This window comes from Carettochelys insculpta, chromosome 1 (genome assembly GCF_033958435.1).
Source record: "Carettochelys insculpta isolate YL-2023 chromosome 1, ASM3395843v1, whole genome shotgun sequence".
NCBI classification, from domain to species: Eukaryota; Metazoa; Chordata; order Testudines; family Carettochelyidae; genus Carettochelys; species Carettochelys insculpta.
The window spans coordinates 148,817,348-148,844,437 of NC_134137.1; the positions used below are offsets into that span (position 1 = coordinate 148,817,348).

At 46.5% G+C, this 27,090-nt stretch overlaps 1 protein-coding gene across 2 annotated transcripts in view; it reads left to right on the plus strand.

Moving 5' to 3' along the window:
- The window catches only part of GLRA2 (glycine receptor alpha 2), a 175,645-nt gene that overhangs the window by 125,010 nt on the left and 23,545 nt on the right, over window positions 1–27,090 (plus strand). For both annotated transcript variants that reach the window (XM_074983351.1, XM_074983352.1), the window contains exon 8: window positions 4,063–4,212. In XM_074983351.1, coding sequence (XP_074839452.1) covers window positions 4,063–4,212 — 150 coding nt within the window. The remainder of the gene's footprint in view (window positions 1–4,062; window positions 4,213–27,090) is intronic.

Genomic DNA, 27,090 nt, shown 5'->3' on the forward strand with positions numbered 1-27,090 from the left:
CTTGTCCCACTCTTACCCAAAGTCTTACCTTATTCCCTCCCCCCACTCTCACTCAGGCTACGTCTACACGTGAAGCCTACATCGAAATAGCTTATTTCGATAGGGTATTTCGATGAGTAACGTCTACACTTCCTCCAGGGCTGGCAACGTCGACGTTCAACTTCGACGTTGCGCAGCACCACATCGAAATAGGCGCTGCGAGGGAACGTCTACACGCCAAAGTAGCACACATCGAAATAAGGGTGCCAGGCACAGCTGCAGACAGGGTCACAGGGCAGACTCAACAGCCAGCCGCTCCCTTAAAGGGCCCCTCCCAGACACAGTTGCACTAAACAACACAAGATCCACAGAGCCGACAACTGGTTGCAGACCCTGTGCCTGCAGCATGGATCCCCAGCTGCCGCAGCAGCAGCCAGAAGCCCTGGGCTAAGGGCTGCTGCCCACGGTGACCATAGAGCCCCGCAGGGGCTGGAGAGAGAGCGTCTCTCAACCCCTCAGCTGATGGCCGCCATGGCGGATCCTGCTATTTCGAAGTTGCAGGACGCGCAATGACTACACGGTCCCTACTTCGACGTTGAACGTCGAAGTAGGGCGCTATCCCCATCTCCTGATGAGGATAGCGACTTCGACGTCTCGCCGCCTAACGTCGAAGTTAACTTCGAAATAGCGCCCGACGCGTGTAGCCGTGACGGGCGCTATTTTGAAGTTAGTGCCGCTACTTCGAAGTAGCGTGCACGTGTAGACACGGCTTCACTGTCTCATTTTCACCCTGTTGGAGCATAGGTTGGGGTGCAGGAGAGAATGGGGTGAAAGTCCAGGGTGGGATGAAAAATTTGTGTGCACGAGGGGTTGTGGGTTCTCAGAGGTAGTTTGGGTGCAGGAGGGGGTGACTGCTGCAGACTCCGAGCAGTGCTTACCTCAGGCTTGTCTCTCTAACTCCTAGGTGGACATGTGGCCAGGCAGCTCTGTGTGCTACCCCTTCCCTCAGGTACTTCCTCTGCAGCTCTTGTTGGCTCCAGTTCCCAGCCAATGGGAGCTGTGGAGCTAGCTGTCAGGGCAGGGGTAGTGCACAGAGCCCTCTTGGTTGCCTCTACACCTAGGAACAGGACAGACATCCCAGCCACTTCCAGGAGTTGTGCGGAGCCAGGTACAGAGCCTGCTTGTGCCCCCAACGAGACTTTTAGCAACCTGCTCAGCGGTGCTGACTGGAACCACCAAGGTCCCTTTTCAACCAGTTGTTCCTGTTGAAACCTGGACACCTGGGCCATTTCTACACCTGCCACTTTTTCCAAAAGTGGCACATAAATAAATGGGCTGAAAAATGCTAATGAGGCACAGATGTAAATTTCCAGAGCCTCATTAGCATATGGTCACATGATTTGGAGTTCGGAAGAAGCTCTTCCGGACTCCAAAACAGCGTGTAGAGGCACAGTCCCTTGGGGATCTCCCGGAAGGAAATCCTCCTTCCGGAGGCCCCTTCTTCCTGTGTAGAAATGGCCCTGGCAAGCCTAATCACCATGCCTCACCCGGACACAGCCATGTTTTCCACTCAACATTGAGAGACAGGGAGAATCTCTGAAATTCTCTGCATCCTGCTCAGTGAATGCAGGGTGAAGGCCTTTATCCTTTCTACAGTTCTTGAGTCTGTTCTGGTCTGGGTATGATCTGAAGAAGTGGGTCTGTCCCACAAAAGGTCACCTAATAAACTAATTTTAGTCTTTAAAGTGCTACCAGACTGCTTTTTTGTTTTACAATTCTTTAATTATTTAATTCTTCTGCACATGGGGCCTCCCAAACCCCCAGTGCATAGGGCCATCTTTAGCACACTAATATTCATGGAACTATTTCCATAGGCTGCTGTGGGTTTTTGATCAGACCCACATGACTGAAGCTGTTCATATGCAAAAATAAATGAAGTGGGCTTGCTCTGTTAGGAGTGTGAAAAGGTGAGTGTAGGAAGTCCAGTGACGCCCAGCCCCTTGGCCTAGGGCGGGCGGCAGCAAAAAGGGGGTGTAACAAGTCCAGTGACGCCCAGCCCCTTGGCCTAGGGCAGGTGGCAGCAAAAAGGGGGTTAGAGCACCAACCCTTACTCAGTTCGGGCAGTCAGCGGCTCACCGCTACAACACCATACAGGCCCCAGCCCTCAATGTAGGGCGGGGCAGCAGTTCACAAGAGCTGTATAGTTCTGGGCCCAGCCCTCAGTCCAGGGCAGGGCAGCAGTTCACAGGTAATAGTACAATTCTGGGCCCAGCCCTCAGTCCAGGGCAGGGCAGCAGTTCACAGGTAATAGTACAATTCTGGGCCCAGCCCTCAGTCCAGGGCAGGGCAGCAGTCCCCAGGTAATAATACAGTTCTGGGCCCGGCCCTCAGTCCAGGGCAGGGCAGCAGCACCAAGTAATAATACAAGCTCAGCCCAGCCCTCAGTCCAGGGCGGGGCAGCAGTTCAAAGTAGCAGTACAAGCTCAGCCCTCAGTTTGGGGTGGGGCACCAGCACAAGGGCTTAAGCACAGGCCCAGCACGGGCTGGCCCTGTCAAGGAGGGGGTAGGGGGTCGCAGGCCCTCCCACTCCACTGCGACCCGGCCTGGGGGGTCGCTCACACACGACCACGGCAGTGGGGATCCAGGCCGCAACACACTGCCATGGGTTCGGGAGCATCATTCCCCGGGCCACTTCCTACCTCTACCTCCGCGGGTGGAAGGTCCCAGTCCATCTGGTCAGGGGGTCTCTCTAGGTCGGTCTCCTCCAGGTCATCCACCTTCGGGGGCTCCGGCCAGTCGCCCATCTCAATGTCATTGGGGTAGTCGGGCGGCGGTAGCACAGGGGACCCGTGGTGATCCGGGGCCTGAGGGCTACAGTGGTCCGCTGGGCCTCTGTGGCAGGCCGCTCCCGGGGCTTCTTCCCAGGCGGGGGGTCTCTGCCGGCATGAAGGTCCTGGCAGGTCTGGGAAGTCCGGGTAGTCCCCCTTGGGCATCTGGATTTGGGAATGTTGGGGGCCGCTGGGGGCTTGCTCCTCCGGCCTGGCCGGGCGGCGACAAGCCCTCTGCCCTGGGCGCCGGGGAGCTCGGGCAGGCACGTCCTCCCTGCCCGGAGGCCCAGCCTTTAATGAGCCCTGAGCCCCGCCCTGGGCTCTTTTAGCCCTGGGCTCTGCCCTCTGAGGGGCGGGGCTCTGGCCTTCTGGCTCCAGACCCGCCCACCAGGGCCTCTGCTCATCCTCCTCTGCCTCTGAGTTGGAAGAGGGCCATACCAACTCACTACAGTGAGCAATAGCAAAGAAATAAAGTAGCTGTGATATTATCTACAAAGCAACCCATTTTAGAGAATTGGCAACATGTGTTTAAAGTACTGAAGAGTAAGACAGATATGATGTGTCCCTTACCTGCTCTGTCATTGAGACAGCTATGAGTACTGACTGAGTGCAGACATGTTTACTTTGAAGTGTATTGTTCAGCCATTAGATGTTTCAATGTGTTTTATAGGCTGTGTCTACATTTGCCTCCAATGTCAAATGAAATGCTGCGGTGAATACACAGCACTTCATTAAGCTAAGTTTCCCCTGCGGCAACTTTGAAGCAGCAAACTTCAAAGTGCCGGCATGCATGTAACTGAGGGCACTTCGAAGTGCCCACACTACTTCGAAGTCCCTTTATTGATTTTGAGGAGTAAAGGGACTTCAAAGTAGCGCAGACACTTCAAAGTGCACACAGCTACACACATGCCAGCACTTCGAAGTTTGCCACTTCGAAGTTGCCGCGGGGGAAAATAAGCCTAATGAAGTGCTGCATATTCACTGTAGCACTTCATTAGTAATCTCCCGTGGCCCTGATTACCATGCCTCCTTTGAAGTTGGGAGCAAGTGTAGACATAGCCATAGTGTTCTAAATGTGGTGTGGTTCCTGGCAAACAAAGGAGACAAAGTTGGAACTAATGCTGTGCTGAAGTCTGTTCATTTTTTTTTTGTAGTTATACATTTTTTTCTATAAGCATCTCCTATTTAAGAAGAATTGTGATTCCATATATGAAACTTAACGGGCATTCTGTTTCCTGTTTCAATTTTATTTTAGGTCTCCTATGTAAAAGCTATTGACATCTGGATGGCTGTGTGCCTTCTCTTTGTGTTTGCTGCACTACTGGAATATGCAGCAGTCAACTTTGTTTCAAGACAGCACAAAGAGTTTCTGAGGCTTAGAAGAAGACAAAAGAGACAAAGCAAGGTACAGCTGTTTTAAATTCACATTCTCAAGCTTCCTTTCCAGTGATTGATTACTCACAGATAAAACTACAATGAAAGCTTGCAACAGGTTCTATCTGCAGTTCATTACCCTTATAAATAGGTGTCAGTGGATTGGTCATTGATCCTCTGTGTCTCATTCTCCAATCAGACTCCCTGAGGCAATTGTGATTTCAAGTGTTAAGTGCCAGATATATTAGGCGGTAGTTATTTTTAATTTTCAATTCTTATACTACCATGGATGCAGCTTCATTAGTGGGTAGAAAATTGGGAGCACTAAAGTAACCAGGGCATCAAAGTTTTCAAATATTTTTTGTAACCTCTGTGTCTTCTAGACCTGCTGAGGCAAGAACTTCATGACATAGAAGAGTTTTTATTAATTATTATTATTATTGTTTTAAATCTAGTATAGGAAAGATTACAATTCTGCTTCAGTTGAACTGGTTTACATTAGGAAAGTTGTCATTCAGCAGAGTGGAGTGTGAAACTGCTAAAAGGGAGATCAGGGCCAAAGACTGATATCTCCTGTCCATGTTCTACTACTTTGCAATTTGTTGACTTCTGCAGACCTGAAATTGTTGTTTAAAAAACCCAACAGACTAAGTCATCCCATAACCTGACATTTAGAACAGAAGCTTATTTTATCCTAAACATCCATCTCTGAGCATTTCCTATTTATTCAGGACACAGAGACATTGTGTCTGAATTTTCAGGGTAACATCCAAGAAAGGAACACTTCAAATTGGCACTAAATTCAATTTTAGGGCAGCGGGGTCATTCCCAGAATTATAAGAGCTTTCCATTATTCACCTTCTTTGTATCTGAAGCTGTGTCTCCACTGCAGTTGAAAGCATGCGTCCTGCCACGGGTAGATGCACGTGCACTAGCCCTGCTTGCGTTTGTGTGCTAAAAATAATAAGGAGGTGCTGAGTGCAAGCCCACTGTGGGTGGCTAGCCTGAGCCTCTGCCCCTGCTAACTTGGCTACACTGCTGTTTTTAGTGCTGTTCCGCACATTCTCATGTGCATTTTAGATGTACCCTTAGTCATAATCAGAGTTCTATGTAAGCTGTCTGCTTGGGCAGCCACCCAGGAGAGATTCAGGTGTTGCCCAGCTCATTAGCAGTGCACGCCCATCCACTAGTGTGTGTTTCTACTGGTGGCACACATCCCCACATGCCTTGGTCCACATAACAAAATGTATTCAGCCTATGGGTAGAAAAAATAAATTAAAGGGAAAACTGGTCGGGATAGTAGGAAAAATCAAGGTTAACCCTGTGATTGAGTTTCTAGTAGGGTGTATGCTTCAGGCAGGAAGGGCTGGCAGCAATGGCACAGTTTTGTTTAACTTGTGAATTGTGGTTGTTACTGTATTACCTGGGGGGCAGTGTTGGATAGAATCCACGTTTTGTCCTCTGATTTAATGCTGTTGTCAGGTGAAGAGAGGAGCCCTTTAAGAGTCACTTACCCCATAGGTATGTGTAAAATACACTTGCCAACCTGACACCATGTGTGCCGGAAGTGCTGCTTCTGGAGCCCTTGATGTCCAAGCATCATGTGGTGGCAGCAGAAGCTGTTTCATGTGCATCGTAATTCCAGTTTTGGAAATCCTGACTTCTCTGGCAGGGGATGAGTTGTTAGGGGGCTAATATTAGCAAGTGATTGTACTGTAACTACCCAGCCCTAAAAGTGTGTGCAATGATCAGCAACAGTAAAAGGCAGTCAGGAGCTGTGCTGCTCTTCTTTCTGCACATAATACATATCCAACCTGTGGAACTCCTTTCCAGAGGATGTTGTGAGGGGCAAGACCATAGCATGGCTCAAAAAAGAACTTGACAGTTTCATGGAGGATAGATCCATCAATCACTATTAGCCAGAATGGGTAGGGATGGTGCCTTTTATTTGACAGAGGTTGGTAATGGGTGGCGAGGGAAGGATGACTTAATGCTTACCTGTTGTGTTCATTCCCTTTGAAGCATATGGCACTGGCCAATCTCGTTCTTCTTACGGTCTACGATCACTTGCTGTGCTGACCTGTTTTTACTCTTTGCCAATTTGACTCTAGTACATTAATCAAATGGGAAAGATACATGGAAGTATTTTGTTGGGCTAAAAGAATGCAAAATAAACAAGTCAGCTATCCATTTGGCTTGGTTTTGTTGGATTTTCCTTGGAACCCTGGTGCTAGTTTTTCACAAGAGATGAAGTTTCTAAGACATCCTTTTAATTTTATTATTTCCATTGTTATTTGCTTAAGTTTGACTTTCACAATTTATTTCCTTTTGAGCTGACGCATGAGGTTTTGCATGATGGTCTTCTCTAACTGCGCTTTTCTTTCTTTCTTGCTTTCTTTCTTTCACTATTGTGCTATTTCCATTCTCATTTCTGCTATATGTTCTGACAATCTGGGGACAGACACAGACTGTTACTGTTGGAAATGAAAGCGTTGAGTCGGTGCGGCGCATGAATGGCTTGAGGAATAAAGAGTCACCAACATACAGGAAGGAGAATCAGATCTACAATTCAAACTCAAGGGTAAAACTATAGAGAGAAAGAGGGACCAAGAGAGACACTGGGTGTAAAAACAATGTCATAAATTGGCAGCACAGCCTATTTTCATGGCATCACCTTTCACCTCTTGTGTCCTCTTTACTAAATGTCACAGTGAAATATACAGTACTATCTCCAGCATGAAAAACTGTTTCATGCTAAACATTTCCACTTGTCATGCCCTGTCCTTATACTTTTCCTTCAGCCCCCGCCTCCTCATAACTACATTTATAGAACAGTTATCACAAATTTTCTTCGGAAGAGTACATTTGCATTTTATAGCCTCGTTCCCCCACAAATGTCTTTACTGTATAGTGAGTGGAGACAGGAGAGTAGACAGTGCCCAAAGAAAAAGCCTCTCTGATTTCATCTTTCAGATGAATGTGTTCGAACAAAACAAGGTTTGTGTAGTGAAATGCATATTGATCGACATGATATTCATTCCTAAACCTGAACCCTACTCTGTTCTTCCTCAGCATGCTCTGACTCTTATTTTTTTGGAGTGTGAACAGCTAATAGTTAAAAAGAAACTGATTTTATTATTATTAGTAGTAGTATATTTTGTGAGGAACATGTGGTCTGAAACCTTTTCTATTTACAGGTTATTTTTGCAGCAATGTACTGGCAGCTGATAGATACAGATTATGGGAGAAAAGTGGAGGTAAATCCAGTACCAGTGGGAGAAATAGTTTTAGGGATATTGCTTGTTATGCAGTACTAGTGGCTGACCTATAAAACTCTAGAGGTTCAGATAAAACAAAACCTCCCTGGAGTTGGTTTCCCAAAACAAAAACACAGCTTCCTCTGATCATCTCTGCTCTAAAACTGCTGCCTTGTTTAATGCCTCTGATACTGACCAAGGTCAATAAAAAGTGGTTTCGGGAGATTTTGCTGCATTATAAAGGCAGCATGAGCTTTCCTGCTCAAAGCAGAACAACACAGTCCCCTGTGTGAGCCCCTTCTTCTGTTTTTTCCTGTGTAATTCAATAAACTGATTGGTGGAGCCTCTAGCTACGCTGGATTCCATATGCAACCCAGAAGATTCAGCAGTGGCCTTGCAGTGTGAACAGAGTGTTTTTGCCCTAGGTGTGACCATATTTAGACATATGCAGTACTAGCCAAAACAAGAGAACTGTCAGGTTTTCTCTACAAGGTGAAATTAATGTGTTTATACTGCAAAAATAATATACATGCCTGGAAACCACACTCATTATAGCAAAACTAATTGAAATAGATGCTCTGCTGTGCAGTTCCGATAAAACTTTTGGATACATCTAGGGGAGGCCAGCATAGAGCCTGATTTCCCTTTCCTGAGTAAAGGCCACAGAGATGTCCCTCCTTGACTTCCATGATGGCACTACTCCTGCATATAAGCCTGTGATCATCACCATAGAGGCATCAGACCTCTGCAGTATTTTTGGCACCACTTTTTTGGCAGATTGGACTCCAGTGAAGTTACATTATCAAGGTTTCGTTGGCCATGAACTGTGCCACGAGAACATCCACTGTAAAAAGCAGTTTGCTCTTGGGAAATCTTCACAATGTCAGTGGGAGAGAATGCATATTCCCCGTGGTCACGTACCAGGCTAGCCACTTCTGCCCCCACCCTCCCCCCCGCAAAACACACACGAGCGTCACCTCGCCAGGAGAAGATATGGAGCAAGTTCCAGGGAAGATGCTGTTGGAGACGTAGATGATCACCCAACTGTACAGTGTAGATGATTGTGAAGCAGAGCACAGGGTCCAGCTCCCTTGTCTGGCAACCTTGGGACCTGACTGGTCCTGGGTGAGGGAATTCACCAGATGAAGAGTGGTCCCCTGCTCAGGCCACCTAGTCTGCTGCCAGCTCCTATTTCTGCCCCCACCGTCCCCCAAACTCCAGCTGCTGAGCCTTCTTAACCTCTTGCCTGGACCTCAGCCCCTACTAGGCTGACACTGACCTGGCCACATCAGCCTACTGGCTGTGGAGATCACTTCAGCCCTGGATAGCCTGCCAGACGTGGTCCAGGCCCTGTGGGCACCAGCTCTTGACATGGGTCTGGCCATGGCTGAGGCCACATGGCACTGGCTCAGCCCTGACTGGGCTGCCAGCATAGCCCCTGAGGCTCGTGGCTGGCTGTGACACAGGCCAGGATACTGGCACAGGCCTGGCCCCACTAAGATTGGCTGTAGCATGGGACAGGCTGCCAGCGCTAGCCCCGGCCTCATGGAGATCAGGGATCTCCAGCCCTGTGAACACCTGGTGCAGCCCCAGTGAGGTTGTCAGCATGGCCCCAGCTCCATGGTTAGCAGGTGCCACTCTGTCCCTGTGGAAGCTGGCTATGCCTCTGGTCAGGGACATAAGCCCCGCTGGGCTCCCGTGCCCAGGGCAGCCAAGTTCTCAGTACTAGATTCCCCAACCATGGCATTTCTGGTCCAGTAACACCTGTGGTTCTTCTGGATGACGGACCTTGCCAGATAAGAGAATGCCTGTTCCAGGGTTTCAACCTGTAGAACATAGATTGGGGTCAGCAACCTTTCCAAGCCAGAGTGCCAGAAATTGACCTTTTGACCTCTATGTACAGTCCGAGTGCCGGTGATACTTTTCAAAGTCGGTAACAGTCCTACTTACAACAGCTTCATTAATAAATAAATGAAGATGTAGAGCTTTACCATTTAGGTAGTGGTTGTGGTAGCATTAGCTGGTCTTTTGCTAATCAACAGGCAACATAGCTTTGAGCAAGCTGCAGGCTGCATGGGGGATGATGGGCAGAGCTGAGATCCTGCCTCACTTACTGATGAAAATCAGGTCGCATGCCACTCTTGGCAGCTGTGCCAGGGGTTGCTGATCCTTGACCTAGATCTTGGGGCCTTGAGAAGGCTCACAGATGTGTAGGAGATTTGCAGGTCATCAACTGCACTGAAAGTCTTGGACCGAATTTACAGTGAATGCACATGCTGCAGTCAGCAGTCAGCTTGTAGATAAGAGAAGAATTAAAAGGCTTCTTTCATTGATCTGATGGAGTCTTTCTTCAAGTGCCACTAGCTCTTCCTCCTCTCTGTGAGGCAACCACCAGAGCACAGCCTGAATGTATACACAAATCTAGTCTGTTACACACGTAAACCATTTCCACAGGTGTACGTGTGGTACCTGAACACACAGAACAGCCACCCAGGTTCCTGTACATCCTTAGTGCGGAGTCTCTTATCTTTCATCGGGGCTTAATACTTCACGCAGACATTGGGCTTTAAACACAATATACAAGCAGCTGTCTTGCTTACTCTCCCAGTCTTTACTTGAGCCTCTCTTTGTGGGTTCATAGCACTTCCTGCTTCCTTCCCTTTAGGCAGAGCTAGAGGACAAAAAAACAGATTGTGACCTACGTGAATAAAAGCCTGAGATGGGACCTAAGGGGAAGAAAACTGCAATGGTTCCACTCATCAAGTTTTCTCTGAGGTCTTTGGTTTGGGGTGAAGGGATATATCTATGGAAGAAATAGCAAGAATGACCATCACACTAGAAATCCCCCAAGACTGACTCATATCTGCATAGTTCCAAAGGGAACTGCTGAAGAGCCAGGACTTTTATGTGCAGGCCCCATGTATCCACTTTACCTCTGGAACACAAGGGCTGTGTCTACACTTACAAAAACTTGGAAATGGCCATGCTAATGGCCAAATCAAAGAATACTAATGACGTACTGAAATGAATATTCAGTGCCTCATTAGCATGTCACTGGCTGCGGCCCTTCGAAAGTGCCACGGTTCGCTCCCCCCGTGGCTCGTCTACATGGGGGTCCTTTTTGAAAGGACTCTGCCAACATCGAAATCCCCTTTTTCCTATCAGCTGATTGCTATTTCTTTTGAAGTGCCATGGCCGGCGGCATGCTAATGAGGTCCTGAATATTTATTTCAGTGCCTCATTGGTATTCTTCGATGTGGCCATTAGCATGGCCATTTCCTATTTTTTGGTGAGTATAGACATAGCATCTGAGTAGGTCAGCAGGAGCCTTCCTATCTACTTTGATAGGTGTAGATATTATACACATAGAACCACAGAGAAGTGGGAGAAGTGTCATTCTTCTGTGGAAAAAGTAGTGTAATCAGAGATGGAGTTCCATAGGAGAGCTAGAAAATCTGAGTTTGTTTACCTTATGAGATCAAAGTTGGACCCAACCAATACTTGGCTAAGTGACCTCCAGGGAAAACCTAGGTTACTTCAGGAAGCAATATTAATAATCTAGTAAGTGGCTTTCCTCTCTCTGCTTCAGTGGTGAAACAATGCCCCACCATTGCAATGGAGAGCCCTGAGCTATTAAGAGATATCTACTTTCATACAAAATAAAACCTGAGATGGTTGTGACCACATACGATCATTACACATCCCACAGTATTAGGGATTATTCCCAGTATCGAAGTTTCATTGTGTGTGATCACTTCCTCTTTTGGTGTCCCAGGCTTTCCTTACAGTTTCAGGCGGCTATAGTGGTCACTTCTTGTCTCGGATAGTTGTGTAGTTTTCTGTGCAGTGCTAAAAACTTGCAGATTTCTTTCCATGGGTGACTGTATTTCAATCACAGGTGAAGTTCTTCAGCTATATTAAATATATTAATTACTTTTGAGAAGTAAATTTGGGGGATCATTTGCCATTAGATACGAAACGTATTATAATTTTGTTTACTACATTAATATATTACTTTGCAAAATTTCCAGATTGCTTGGCAGAGAAAGACCTGTTTTTAGTTTAATTTGTGATAATTACAGGTAAGGTTTACTTATATTTCCAAATGGCATGATTCCGAAGGAGCATAAGAATTTAGTTACATCAGATTTGATATTCCCATTAGAAAAAGGAGTAACAATTACACCTATAAATAGAGAAACACAGTGAAGGTAAAAGGAACAAGAGGATATTTGCACTTTTAGATATTACAGTAGAGTTTTTTTTCTTTTACAGCACGTAAGTACATTGCAAAAAATTTGATAATTATTCCCTTAGCTCTGATGTATTTATGGTGTCTGCTATCATGGCTAAAACCAGGGACTGGACTGGTGACTAACAGCAATACAGTGCAACGTTCCACAGCTTGAACTAAAGGCTCAGGTCTGTAGCAGGTGGTTATAACAGACTTGCATTCCAAGAGATCAGGCCCAGAGGAATGTGTTTACTCCCCACTCCCCACTAAACATACCTACATGCAAACTAGCATGAGTGGGCACAGTTGGATTATTTAATTAGGCCTGAAATTAAATTATCACATCAGAAACAGGCAGTTTTACTAAACCAGGACTGCAATCTTGTGTAGAGCATCACAGAATCCTAGGGCTGGAAGGGACCTCAGGAGGTCATCTAATCCAGCCCCCTGCCCAAAGCTGGATCAACTCCAACTAAATTATCCTAGCCAGAACCTTGTCAAGCTGGGACTTAAAAACCTCTAGGGATAGAGATTCCACCACTTGTCTTGGTAACGCATTCCAGCGCTTCACCACCCACCCTCCTGGTGAAATAGTTTTCCTTAATATCTAACCTACACCTCTTCCTCAGTAACTTCAGAACATTGCTCCTTGTTCTGCCCTGTGTCACCACTGAGAACAAGTATTAGGGGCATAGCTGACTTTGTCTCTATCTTCAAAAACAACAAGAAATCTTGTGGCACTTTATAGACTAACAGATATTTAGGAGCATAAGCTTTCATGGGCAAAGACCTGCTTCATCAGATGCAGGAGTGGTGGGTTTCAGAGGAAGATTTAAAGAAGGAGTCTCAGTCAATGGGCTGGGACAGAGCTGACAAGGTCTATTCAGTCAGGGTGGATGTGGTCCATTATCAGCAGTTAATGTGGAGTTGTGAACATCAAGAGAGGAGAAATCAAGTCAATTCAGTCGGGGGGATGTGGCACATTGTCAGTTGCTAATGTGGAGAAACTGAGAACAGTTTCTCTCCATCCTCTTTAGAGCTCCCTTTCAGGAAGTTGAAGGCTGCTATCAAATCACCCCTCAGTCTTCACTTCTGCAAACTAAATATGCTCAGATCCCTCAGACTCTCCTCGTAGGTCATGTGCTCCAGCCCCTTAATCATTTTCTTTTCCCTCTGTTGAACTCGCTTCAATGTGTTCACATTTTTTCTATGCTGGGGGGCCCAGAACTGGAGGCAATACTCTATATGTGGCCTCACCAGTGCCAAGGAGAGGGGAATTATAACTTCTCTAGATCTGCCGGAAATGCTTCTCCTAATGCATCCCAATGTGCCATTAGCCTTCTTGGCTACAAGGGCACACTGTTGCCTCATATCCAGCCCCTCATCCACTGTAATCTCCAGGTCCTTTTCTGCTGCACTTTTACTTAGCCAGTTGGTACCCAGCCTGCAACAAGGCTTGGGATTCTTCCATCCCAACTGCAGAACTCTGCACTTCTCCTAGTTGAGCCTCATGAAATTTCTTTTGGCCCAATCCTCCAATTTATCTAGATCATTCTGTAGCCTATCCCTTCCCTCCAATGTATCTACCTGACCCCCTAGCTTAGTGTCATCTGCAAATTTGCTGAGGGTGCAATCCATCCCCTCATTCAGGTCATTAATAAAAATATTGAACAGTCCTGGCCCTAGAACTTATGCTTGGGACACACCACTTAAAACCAGCTGCCAGCCAGACAATGAGCCATCGACGATTACCTTCTGGGCCTGTCCATCAAGCCAGCTTTCTAGCTACCTTACAGCCTATTTTTCCAATCCATACTTCCTTAAATGATGAGCAACAATATTGTGGAAGACTGTATCAAAAGCTTTGTTAAAGTCAAGGTAGATCACATCCACTGACTTCCCCATGTCACACAGCCAGTTACCTTGTCACAGAAGCTAGTCAGATTGGTCAAGCATGACTTGCCCTTGGTTAATCCATGTTGACTATTCTTGATCACTTTCTCCTTTTCCAAGTGCTTCAAAATGGATTTCTTGAGGATCCCCCCATGATTTTTCCAGGGACTGAGGTAAGACTGGCTGGTCTATAGTTCCCTGGATTGCCCTTATTTCCTTTTTTTAAAGATGGGCACTACATTTGCCTTTTTCTAATCATCTGGGATGTCTCCTGATCTCCATGAGTTTTCAAAGGTAATGGCCAAAGTCTCCACAATGATATCTGTCAATTCCCTCAGTACCCGTGGATGCATTATATCTGGATCCATGGATTTGTGTACCTCTACCTTTCTAAGTAGCTCTTAATCTGTTCTTTCTGCACTGAGCGCTGTCCCTCTCCTTCCCGTATTGCATTGCCTAGTGCTGTAGTTTGGGAACTGATCTTGTCCGTGAAGACGGAGGAAAAAAAGCATTGAGTAGTTTAGCTTTACCTACAACATCTGTCACTAGGTTACCTCCCCTATTCAGTGACAGCTCCACACCCTCTCAGATTACCATTCTATTTTTAACGTGCCTGTTGAAATCCTTGTTACCCTTCACATTCCTTGCTAGCTGCAGCTCTGATTACTCCCTGGCATTCTCCAGCCTTATATTTATACTCCTCCTTCGTCATCTGTCCAAGTTTCCACTTCTTACATTCATCCTTTTAGAGCCTCAGCTTGTCAAGGATTTCCCTGTTAAGCCAAGCTGGCTGCCTACCATGTTTGCTTTTCGTACTGCGCAGCAGGATAGTTTGTTCCTGTGCCTTCAATAAGACTTCTTTAAAATACTGCCAGTTCTCCTGAACTCCTTTCCCCTTCATATCCATTTCCCAAGGGATCCTGGCCATCAGTTCTCTGAGGGAGTCAAAGTCTGCTCATCTGAAATGAAGAGTCTATATTTTATTGCTCACATTTGTTCCTTTTGTCAGGATTCTGAAATGTACTATCTCATGGTCGCTGCAGCCCTGATTACCAATCACTTCTATTTCTCCCACTAGTTCTTCCCTGTTTGCGAGCAGCAGGTCAAGCTGTGCACAGCCCCTGGTTAGTTCCTTCAGCACTTGCACCAGGAAGTTATGTCCAATACTCTCCTAGAACTTCCTAGATTTCTTGTGAGCTGCTGTATTGGTCTCCCAACAAATGTCAGGGCGATTAAAATCTCCCATGAGAACCAGTGCCTGTGATTTGGAACCTTCTCTTATCATAATGGGTGACCTGCGAGGAAGTAAACACAGATTAAGGTTTGTGTATAAAGAAGGCTTTACTGAAATCTAACAGACCTCCTAACAATTCATTTTCGTAGCCTTGTGTGTAGAAACAGTGTGGTCTTGAAGCCTGACTGCCTTTAAAACATTCAGTACTACTGTCCCTGGTGGACATTTTTATGCTCCAACATCTCTGTGTACAGCACTCTGTGGCCTAGCATGCACAGTCTGCATTATGTAACATGCCGCATCATGTGAATAATGGAAGTGGTTGAGGAAAACCCTTTGTGCTGTGCTATTTTTGGCATACTTTTAGCAAGCTCAGGCATGTGAGTTTCATTGTGAAAAACAAGACTCCAAGTCTGAATGACTTTCTCTCGCTTTAACCTCTTGTTTACTGAATGGATTAAAGAGGGAGTAGAAATATTCTGGGATTTTTTTTTCCTGAGGGCAATTACATTAGCATTCTAACCAGGAAGGCTAACAGAAGATAAATGTATCAAAATTGGGTGTTTAGCTCTGTATTACAGTGAGACTTACATTACTGCATAGACCCAGGCAAAAGGCAGGGTGGTAAATTCACAAACATGTTTGCTTACACCAATCTTTGATTTCATCTGACCATGCATACCCTTTTTCATGCAAAAGGGCTAGCTGCACGGGAATGAGAATATTCACAATACAGGGGTTGCCCAGCTATTTTGTATTTCTTTAGTTTGTGTGTTAGCAAAGGAGGGTCTGAGGATCTTAAGAGATGGAGGACAATAGAAGAGTGACTTAGATGCAAAGAGGGCCCTGGGCCTAGCAAATGAACTATGGTGATTTCCACAAAAGGAGAGGATGAGGAGGATAGCATGGGCGGGATCTCACAAATGTTATAGCCCTCCTGGGTCTTCTGGGTTGGGCTGCAGGTTTTGTGGGATAGGGCATGGCATTTAGAATCATGATAGGATTGTTCTCGGGGCCGCTGCCCATTTGTTAGTGTCAAGCAGCCAGAGGACCAGAGCATGCGGATCACGTGGACCATAAACTAGACATGGGTGGCTATGAAGGGCCAGGGCAAAGATCTGGTGGGACAGCAAGACAGACTAATAGACCCACTTCAGGCACTTAATTCAGGAGCCACGTGTTGCTTATGCTGGAACAGGATGCACTTGAGGAGGTCAGGAAGGAGAAGGAAAAGAGAAAGAGGCCAAGAAAGAAACCATTTCCGATGTGGCCAGGGATAAGGCAACTTATGGAGGTGATGCAGTCCATGTCGGACAAGATTGTTTCCTGGAAAATGGTTGTCCAGTGAAAGATGAGACTCCTGACTTGTTACAGGGTTGACAGATTCTGATCACTAGTGTCGGAGGTTACAGAGGTGCCCAACCAGATGTTGGCAGCCCTGTGGAATCTGGATTCCTGGATGCAGTATCTGTGGGCAAGGGATCACGAGCATCATGTACCATTTTGGCTTTTACAATGGTGTTTAAAGAGTTTCAGCCATCTGGGGGGTTGTCATCTGCCCAGGGCCTGGCCTATATCAGAACCCCATATCTGATAGTTCATGGTCTTGCTATATAGGCAGGGGCTGCCTCCCTGCCCCCACCCCGACAATAAATAACCAGTTAGCTGAGATGACTTTTGTTGTAGGCCTATGGGTCATCCAGGCCCCTGTGAGGGATTCCTAACTAACCAAATGCTGGAGGGTTGGGCTCAGGTGACTGGGACATGGAGCAATGTTGGGAAGCCGTGACTTGTAGATCCTTACGAAATTAGTTGCAACATTTCCTCAGATTTGCCTCCAGGGGTGAGGCTGAACTCTGCTAGGCAGCCTTTCTGGTGGCATTCCTTGGGAGGGGCGGCTTTCATATCAGTGAGCTGGTCCCTTTGGTCAAGGAAGTCTCTTCAGGGAGGGCTCCTGAACTTCATGATGTGCAGTGGGAAGATGACTCTGTACAGCAGTGGTTCTTAACTGCATTTGATTGCACCTCATCCTTCTTTGTGTCCGTAATGTTTTAAATCCACCACTAGCCTGCTGCACAAGTATACATATAGCTGACCAGCTCTGCAGGCAGAGCAGAGAGTGGTAACTGCTGGCCAGGTGCCCAGCTCTGAAGGCAGCACCACTGCCACCCACCACAGTGCAGAATTAAGGGTGGCATGGCATGGCAACACCACTCCTACTTCTCTGCTGCTGCTGGCAGCACTGCTATCTTCAGAGCTGGGCACCCAGTCAGCAGCTACCACTCTCCTAAAGCTTCTCATGCCCCACAGAAAACATTCCATACTCCCAGTCACCATCTGAAAACCTCTGCTCTTGCAAGGCCTGTGGGTCAAAAACTTATTAAAGAGGGGTCCCAAAGCTGTTGCTGTGTGCTGCGAAGCAAGAGGAACCCTTGATCTGTACAGGAAACTTCAGGTATATGTGGGTCAACACCTACCCGGTGAGGGTCCCTTGTTCCTGCACAGGTCTGTTTCCTTTCTAATCAAATTCCAGTTTGTGGGAGTGTTTAGGAAAGGCCTTGCCTGAGGGAAATTGTGGCTCCCACTTGTTACATATGGGAACCCTGGTGGCAGCTAACAAATTGGGTCTGGGTGCATCAGAGGACCAGGTTAAAGGCCCCAGCTGATCCAGGGCCTATAAGTCTTATATACAGCTGCCTGATGGTAAGTCAATGCAGTGGATGGGCCATAAGTGCCCTACATTTTGACCAGGTCTGTTCTCCACCATGTCTATAAAACAGAATGTGTCAGAACATGCCCACAGCTAAGGCAGGCACAGCAGTGTGCTTACATGAGAGCATGCAATTCAGAGACAGGCTTGCAGCTGGGCTTCAGATAGGACGTGATTTTGTCTTAACTGGGCAGATAGGACGTTCACAAGGGCTAGCTTCTGCCCATCTTGCATAGGCTGGCACCTCATGTGAACATGCTGTATAGTGTCATTATTCATCTAGGGGAGAACAGCCTGGGCTTGAACTGATTTGGAAGACTATGCACGAAATTGGACTGCTGGAGACATGCTTATCATTGTGGCTGGAGATACTGGCTTGCAGGGTTTGGCAGACTGCTGCAGTCAACCCACAAAAGATGAATGGGGCCTCGAGGAAGGCCAACTGGAAAGTTTCACTGCTGGAATCCAGGCAGTCCCAGTGGCTCAGTTATCAGATAGGGCTGCACAGGGCAGAGCGCATCTGAGCTCTGCCAACAGGATGGAGTGCACCCTTGAGCACAGAAGCCAATTTGCTCCTGGAAAATCTTGGTACTGCATTAGCTGAACTTGTAGGTAGCCCTTTCAGGGCAGGGTTGGGTTGGCCATTCTGATGCTAACACCTACTTACAATAGGTGCCCAGTGGAGGAACTCTCAGATTTAGGCTCTAGATCCAAAAATGTAGCAGGATGGGCATCCCAAGGGCATCTTCTTATGAGGGGGGACATTATGTCCAACACCTTGGGGCCAAATGCAAACCAGGGGCTGAGATGCTACCCTGAGGGGCATCACTGAGATCCACTTTTGCCTCAGCTCCCAAAAGGGGCGAAAGATTCAAGGGGGTGAATGGAAGTGGCCAAAGAGCATCTGAGCATGTTGCTTGGCTTCCTTGTGGTGGAAGCCCCCAAGAACTAGCCACATATCAGTAGGGTGTGAGTGACTGCACTGAGCCATTCCCTGATGAAAACATTGGATTCAATCTGACAAATAAAAGATGAGGCCTTATTGAAACCCACACTCTGCATTCTTGCCTTCTTCTTTGTAACAATCACACCAGCTGTTCCTCATGGGCAGCCATGACTGAGGCTGGCAAACAGTGCAGCATAAGTAGCAGAAAAATCCATTTCCTTCCCATTCTTTGCATCTGTTCTAGTCTCAAAACCTGTTCTGTGCCCAGGTACTGAGGTGAAGGCATCAGTATACAATGCAAAACTGCTCTATGGAACAACACCTATGCATGATGTAGGCAGGCAGAGCGGGGAGATCACCTACCAGTATAATGTCAAAGGACAGCAGACGAAAGGAGGACACCAATCCCGTCACCGGCATCATGGAGCTAATAAGCGACAGCAGCAGCAGCACAGATCAGACGTATGGGTCATAGCAAATCCTACAGCAGAAGCCAGGTAGGTAGCACCAGCACAAGGAAGCGTGCTCCAGAGGGATAGGTCTGCTTACGTCCTGCTATCTTTCTCCCCAAAGTCGTGTCCAACCTCTCCCTGAGAGATCTGGTGTCCAGGGTTTGAGTTTTGCTGGAATGCTCCAGAATGGCATTCTGGCACTTTCCTGGGGAACTGGAATACCATTCTGGTACTTCCTGTACTATCACTTAAAGGGAGATGCGGAAGTACCAGTGATACTTTCTGGTCCATGGCCCAGGGGGTGCAGACAGGAGAGGACTGAAGCAGAGACTGCAGTTGCTTCTTCCCTTCCTGGCCACACCCAAGACAGCAGCTCAGACCTGCCGCCCATGCAGCAAGTAATAGGCTGGAGCATCCACCCAATGGAGAAGCCCTGCTTAAAGTTCTTGTGCTGCAGAGTGACAGGGAGGCCCCTGTATTTCTTTGAGTGGGGAGAAAGGATGCAGCTAGGTGCCAGAATTTTCCACAAGGAGTAGGGGTGCTGTGTACCTAGAAGACTGCACGCTGGGCTATGCCATGCACTGGCCCTGAGTCTCCGACTTCACATACTGCAGCACTTCCTTCCCCGGCTGCAGCCCTACAAACCTGTCAAGCCAAATCCATGGGGCACCCTTGGTCCCACCATCTTCTCTGCCCCAAGACGGGTACCCTACTGGGCAAGGGTCCACCCCCTCAATCCTTCTGAGGAAAATTCTGGGTGTGCTACTCATTCCAACACTTACTTTTCTGTAAGGACTAGAGCACTGTCAGTGTCCCAGTGGTTTCTTCAGGCATGTCTCTTCTTCATAAAAGTATCCAGTCAGGGGACAGAAACTGCCCTAGGACCACAGATATTGAATTCTGAATATCAACCACTAGAAACAACACTATGAATTGTTTCATAAAAACTCCTATTTCAATATGGTCATATAAACGATTCTCTAGCAATTCTGAATAATGAACACATTTATAATAACAATGAATGGCTCACATCCAATCCCCAAACACAAAGGGTGGAAAATGGTAAAATCCAACAAATAATTGGCTAAAATGTTTAGTTCAACCACTTCTACTACTGTAGATATGAATGCACAAGCAATTTGATACACTAATTTGTCACAAATATTAGTGTATGTCTCTACATGTATCTCGATCAAACTACATGTTCTCTTACGTGATGCTTTCATTGTAAAATTGTATGTTGCCTACACTTCTGCCTTTTACTATTCTTCTCTTGAAAGCTCAGTAGGAAAATTTCTGTACCTAGTAATGAAAGGCTGTTAATAGAACTGGGCAGGAAACTGTTTTCCCAGACCATTACAATTTTTGAGATTTCTGGAAAATTTTCTTTCCAAACTAGGATGAAAAGTTGAAATCTGGGCAGGGGGGAATCCCCCAACAAATTCAGTTTGGGGTTGTTGAAACAGTTTGTTCTGATAATCCAGAAACATTTCACTTTAGTTTTGGCTATTTTTATTTTTATATATATATTACTATACATCACTTATTGGTTGAAAAGTCATTTCGACCCAGAAAACTGTATTGTTTTCATTTTGAAAATGATGAACCAAAATGACTGAAACAGACTGAGCAGTGTATATACTGTGGAAAACAATATGAGAGGCATAATGAAAAATGCCCTGCCAGTAGGCAGTGGTGCAAGGGATATATGAAACAGACCACTTTGTATCCCATGGCCACAGCTACTCCAGAAACTGGAAAACAGCAATACTTGCTGTGATTGAGAATGTAAAGATTTCCAGTGGAGAAGAGAACCAGCTGCAGTATGACTAGCAGGTCCAAAGACTCTCTGTGCAGATGCATTGCAGAAGGCTGCCGGCCATCTGAAATCAGGCTATTAGACCAATGAAAAATTTGATTCCAGACAGCTTGTGAAGCCAGCTTCAGTACAATCCCAGCAACACTGATAAGCAGCAACATTACACTGAAGACATATAACCAAGTGCTGGTGATGTACAGTAAAGCCATTCCGAGGCCAATAAGCAAATGCAGGCTGTTGATAAGAAGCCTGTGAAACAAGATATAAGTTGGCACACAGGAATACCACCCACCGTTGAGAGCCAAAGGCAGGGCAAGCCGGGGATTTCATTGCTGGACAACACCAGACTATCCAAAGTGGGAGAGAGGAGGGAAAACGGTCACAATGGGTCCTGCCCAGAAGTCGAAAGGAATACAAGTTCATACTGAAAGGAGATGGACATGGAAAGCTAAAGTTGATTGGGAAGCCAAGGCATTAGCCCACTGAATGCCTTAGCCCACTAGCCCAGAGGGAGTCACTGAAGGAGGACTTGGAAGGCTCCCAAAGAAGAGGCATCATTCCACGCACTGAAACAAGTACCGAGTGGCTAAGCAGCCTACTAGTGGTGAGAAAAACTTCAGGTAAGCAAAGGATCTTGCATTGACCAAAACCAACCAAACCATGCATTGAAAAGAAGTCACCAATGATTTAGGACATGCTACCCAACTTATCCAGGGCAGAAGTTTTCACTGAATAGTGGATTCTTGAACACTGAGCTAACTGAGCCTTTCAGCCACCCGAAAACGTTTTCCACACCTTTTTGCAGGTCCTTATTTTGCTGGATATGAATGCCCAAGGCCATCAGCTCAGACTCAGAGGCAGAGTTGATGAGTGTGTGTGGAAGGGACCTGCAGGGACCACATGTCCTCCCCTGCCCCCGATCTGATTGGCTTGTACTGAGCATGCTCACATGGATTGAACATGCTTTGTAACACTGCTGAAGCCAACTGCCCTCACTCCACTGCCCTGCCTTCCCCAATTAGCAGCAGCAGGGCTGACAGCCACTGTGGGCCCTGGGGCAAAGGGGGAGGGGGAGGGGCTCAGCTCTGGGCCCCCAGAAGGGGCAGGGCCAGGGATGGAAGGGGTGGGTCCAACAGCAGACACTCTTAGTGCTGCCGGGTATGCAATGCTGGCCCCCCCACAGCCACGCAGAGCAACAATGCAGTACTTACCAGCACTTCAAGGGAGCCCAGAGCTCTGGCCACAGCAGCAGAGGTGGCTAGAGTTCCAGGCCCCCTTGAAAGGCAACTGTCCCTTTTACCCTCCTCCATCCAAACCCCATCAGCAGGCCTGAGTCATCTCTGCTCAGAGTTCTTCAAGTGTAAGTGAACCAGGGATTAGAGCAGTAGTTCTTAACCCGAGCTGTGCGCACAGGATACCCTTTTTGGGGGTGCAAGACTTGCCACATTTTTTAGAAAATAACTCATCCAAAACACCAGTTACGCACAGGCACGTAAGTACAGCTCCTTTGTTTCATCCAACCTGTGTATGACTTCAGTTAGTTGCTACCTGTTAGCAGGTAGGTTACAGTTTACTTCCACAGCAGAACTCTGCAACATCTCTGGGTAGGACCTGCGTGTTTTTGCATGCCTCCTGCACTATTATTTGTGGTGAGTAGTAACGTGAAACTATTTTACATATATTTAATATGCATTTAAAAGTGTATAGGCCCCACCCATCTCCTTTTTGATTTTTGATGAGGGGTGCGAGAACATATTCTGAGAACCAAAGGGGCGCAGGCTGCAGTAAAGGTTAAGAACTGCTGCATTAGAGGCACTCTCAGGCATCCAGATTATAAATGGAGGCATTCTTATTGTCAGAGAAAGAGGAGGGAGGGGCAATCCAGGATCAGGGTACCAAGCTGTGACATCTCCTAAAAAGGTGCTGGGAGTAGAATATGAGGCTGAATATAGAAAAGCTGAAGAGAACTGGAGCTCCTCTGTATTGAACATCTGATGACTTCAGAGGGACGCCAGCTGAGGGACTCCAGCCAGACCATGAGAAGCAGGGAGCCATTAAGGAAATGAATAGGCCAAAATATGTTGAAAGGAGTACAGGAGGTGTATAGTGATGGTCAACTATCTTTCTGGCCTCTGAACACTCCTATCAGAAGCCTGTGAACTGACACAGTCAATGCACAATGGAGCAGCATGGGAATGGTCAGAGACACAAAAACAGGCATTAAGTGAGTAAGGCATCAACCCTAAAGTACTGCAAACCCAGGGGAGCAGCTAGAGGTAGAGGGAGATAAGGAGGACTAGGAGAAGCACTGATGCAAAGCTAGAAGCTGAGTGTAGAGCCTTGATAAAAAGAGGATACACTCAAACAGAAAATGAGCTGCTTGCAGTGCTCTTTGGACTGGAGTGTTTGGGCACAGGTGGACATGCAGTCTGCTCACAAACCAATAGAAAGGGCCTTGAAGACACTGCTGCTGCGTGTACTGAAGTGACTATGATATATTATTGAGACTGCAGCACTATGAGGTCAGGGTAAGGTCCTGCCCAGGGAAGACACTATTGGTGGCAGGTGCACTGCACAGCGTACACCATCCACAATATGCTACAGATGGTTCGGTGGAACTGGAGCGAGAATCTATAGAGATGCTACACTAGCTTTGCCTCTCTAATGGGCGACCCCATGCAGTGCAGCACTGCACTGAGAAGAATGGAGTGCTACAGGAAGTAAAACAGTTCATAATCAAGGACTGACCTGATCACAAGAAGCAAATGTCACAGGAGGTTGCCCTCTACTGCTGGGGCAGGGATGGGCTGTGTGTGCAAATTGAGATGGTTTTTCTAAAAGAGGACCAAGAAGTAATTCCAGCAGGTTTAAGAGCTGATGAGATGGACTCATACTTCACATCTCAGGATAAAGATGTGTCAGAGATGAGCCAGGGAGCGTAGACATGGACTGCATCTCTTAATAACAACCAGTTTAGAGCTAGAAACAAGTCCTCTCGTGTTATTACTGAACATGTAGTGCATGAAATAAGTGCTAAGGTGACAGGCCTAAATTACCAAAGGGTTTGTACTTCACTTGGCTGAGTTTGTCATAGACTTTACTCATAAGCAGCAGGGAACACATCAGAAATGAACTCTCCAAATCGTGAAAGGTGCTCTCCTGCTGTGTGCAAATACCTCGTTCTTTATTGTACCTAGAGGAGAGTGCAAACTGAAAATAGGGCAGGCTAAATTGCAAAACAGCCAGGAAGCAAAGTGAGTATTTTCATGTTTAAAAGTAACAAGAGCAAACTCTAAATGCACCTTTTGAAGAAATGTGTTATATTTAAAGCCCTACTTAATTCACAATATTGCAGACATTGAGGATCCTGAAATATTAGGGTTCCATTGCAATTTTGCTTTTAATTAACTTGGGTGTCAGCCCCACTCCATGCACTGTCATTGGCAATTAATGAAGATCGATTATTACTTTTTTGAAATTTTCCATGTTTTCTCCACAGCTCAGCCACTATTTTTGACAAACATCCCATGATTCAAGTAGGGTCCAGGTTATATTACCAAACCTTTATTGTCCCCAGTGTTTTAAATAAGGTCATCATAATTTTCTATCATCATTCTATCTACCCAAGATCCCGGTTTTGGGCCCACTGGAGCCCATGACAAACCTATTTTAGTTATGACTCCTTTCACGAGTTATGGCTCGTGGATCTGCTCATCTTTTGGAGTCAAACTGGTTGGAAAAACATTCATCAATTTTTTTTCAACAAAAACTGAGGGGAGTTCTAGGGTCTGTCTCTAACCTTAGCTGCACCCCAAGACTTCTGGTGCATAATAGGCATCTTGTGAAAATGATAATGCACTCCCAGGAGATTGTATATATTGTTTTTACCTTTTTTGGCTTAAGTTCCATAGGGCTGGGGGGGAGATACTGTTTGCCCTGAACCTGAGGTAAGTGGGGAAGGAAGAGGGAACAATCAAGTAGGTTTCCTGGGTGAAGAGGAGAAAGTGGGCCAATCAGCCACTTCTCTAAGATGCTTGTACACAAATGCCAGAAGCCTGGGGAACAAACAGGAAGAATTAGAGGCCCCGACACAGTCAAAGAAGTCTGAGGTGGGTGGAATAATGGAGACTTGGTGGGATGACTCGCATAACTGGAGCACGGTCATGGAAGGTAATAAACTGTTTAGGAAGGACAGAGGGGAGAAAAGGAGGAGGAGTTGCGCTCTGTGTGAGGGAGCCGTACGATTGCTCAGAGCTCCAGTATGAGGAAGGAGAAAATCCAGTTGAGCATCTTTGGGTTAAATTTAGAGGCAGAAGTAACAGAGGTGATGTTGTAATTGGTGTCTGTTATAGACCACAAGATCAGTGAGATGAGGTACATGAGGATTTCTTCAGACACCTAAGTGAAGCTTCCCAATCACAGGCCCTGGTTCTCATGGGTGACTTTAATCATTCGGACATTTGTTGGGAGACCAATACAGAAGCACACAGACAATGCAGGAAGTTTTTGGAGAATGCTGGGGATAACTTCTTGGTGCAAGTGCTGAAGGAACCAACCAGGGGCCATGCACAACTTGACCTGCTGCTCACAAACAGGGAAGAACTAGTAGGAGAAATGGAAGTGGGTGGCAACCTGGGCTGCAGCGACCATGAGATAGTACATTTCAGGATCCTTACAAAAGGAAGTAGGGTGAGTGGTAACACACAGACCCTTGATTTTGAAAGAGCAGACTTTGACTCCCTGAGAGAACTGATGAGCAGGATCCCTTGGGAAACAAAGATGAAGGGGAAAAGAGTTCAAGAGAACTGTCAATATTTTAAAGAAGTCTTACTGAAAGCATAGGAACAAACCATCCCAATCCACCGTAAGAAAAGCAACTACGGTAGGCAACCAGCTTGGCTTAACAGGGAAATCCTAAAACAGCTTAAACTCAAACAGGATGCATAGAAGAAATGGAAACGTGGACAGTTGACAAAGGAGGAGTATAAATGTATGGCTGGAGGATGCCGGGGAGTAATCAAGAAAGCAAAAGCACAACTAGAACTGCAGCTGGCAAGGGATGTGAAGGGTAACAAGAAAGGTTTCTACAGTCATGTTAACAATAAGCGGGTTATCAGAGAAGGTGTAGGACTGTTACTGGATGAGAGAGGAAACCTAGTGACAGATGATGTGCCTCAATCTTCACGGACAAGGACAGCTCCTACACTACAGCTCCCACACTAGACCGTGCAGTATGGGAAGGTGGAGGCCAGCTACCTGTGGGAAAGGAACAAATTATGAGCTATCTAGAAAAACTAGATGTACACAAATCCATTGGTCTGGATTTAATGGACCCAAGGGTACTGAGGGAATTGGCAGATGCCATTGCCAAACCTTTGGCCGTTATCTTTGAAGACACGTGGAGATCAGAAGAGATCCCAGATGACTGGAAAAAGGCAAACTTAGTGGTCATCTTTAAAAAGGAAAGAAGGACAACCCAGGGAACTATAGACTGGTCAGCCTTACCTCAATCCCTGGGAAAATAAAATGGTGTGGATTCTCAAGGAATCCATTTTGATGCGCTTGGAAGAGGGGAAAGTGATCAAAAGTAGTCATCATGGATTACCAAGGTTAAATTGTGCCTGACCAATCTGATTAGCTTCTATGAGGAGATAACAGGCTTTGTGGACATGGGGAAGTCAATGGACGTGATATACCTTGACTTCAGCAAAGCTTTTGATAGTCTCCCACAGCTTTCTTTTCCATAACTGAAGGAAGTAGGGATTGGATACATGGACTATAAGGTGGATAGAAAGCTGGCTTCACAGTTGGGCCCAGTGGGTAGTGGTCAATGGTTCAATATCTGGATGGTGGTCAGTTTTAAGCGGCGTGCCCCAAGGCTCAGTTCTGGGGGCAGTGTTGTTCAACATCTTTATTAATGACCTGGATGAGGGACTAGATTGCACCCTCAGCAAGTCTGTGGATGACACTAAGGTAAGGGGAGAAGTAGTTACGTTGGAAGGTAGAGATAGGATCCAAAGTGACGTGGATAAATTGGAGGATTGGGCCAAAATAAATCTGATGCGGTTCAACAAGTGTAGAGTCCAGCACTTGGGACGGAAGAATCCCAAGCATTGTTATAGACTGGGGACCAACTGGCTAAGGAGCAATACAGCGGAAAGGGACCTTGGGGTTATGGTGGACGAAAGGCTGGATATGTGTAAACAGTGGGCCCTGGTACCAAGAAGGTAAATGGCATATTGGGATGCATTAGGAGAAGCATTTTGAGCAGCTCTAAAGAAGTGGGTTGTCCTTTTTATTCAGCACTGCTGAGGTCACATCTGGAATACTGTGATCAAGTTTAGGCCCCCCAGTATAAAAAGGA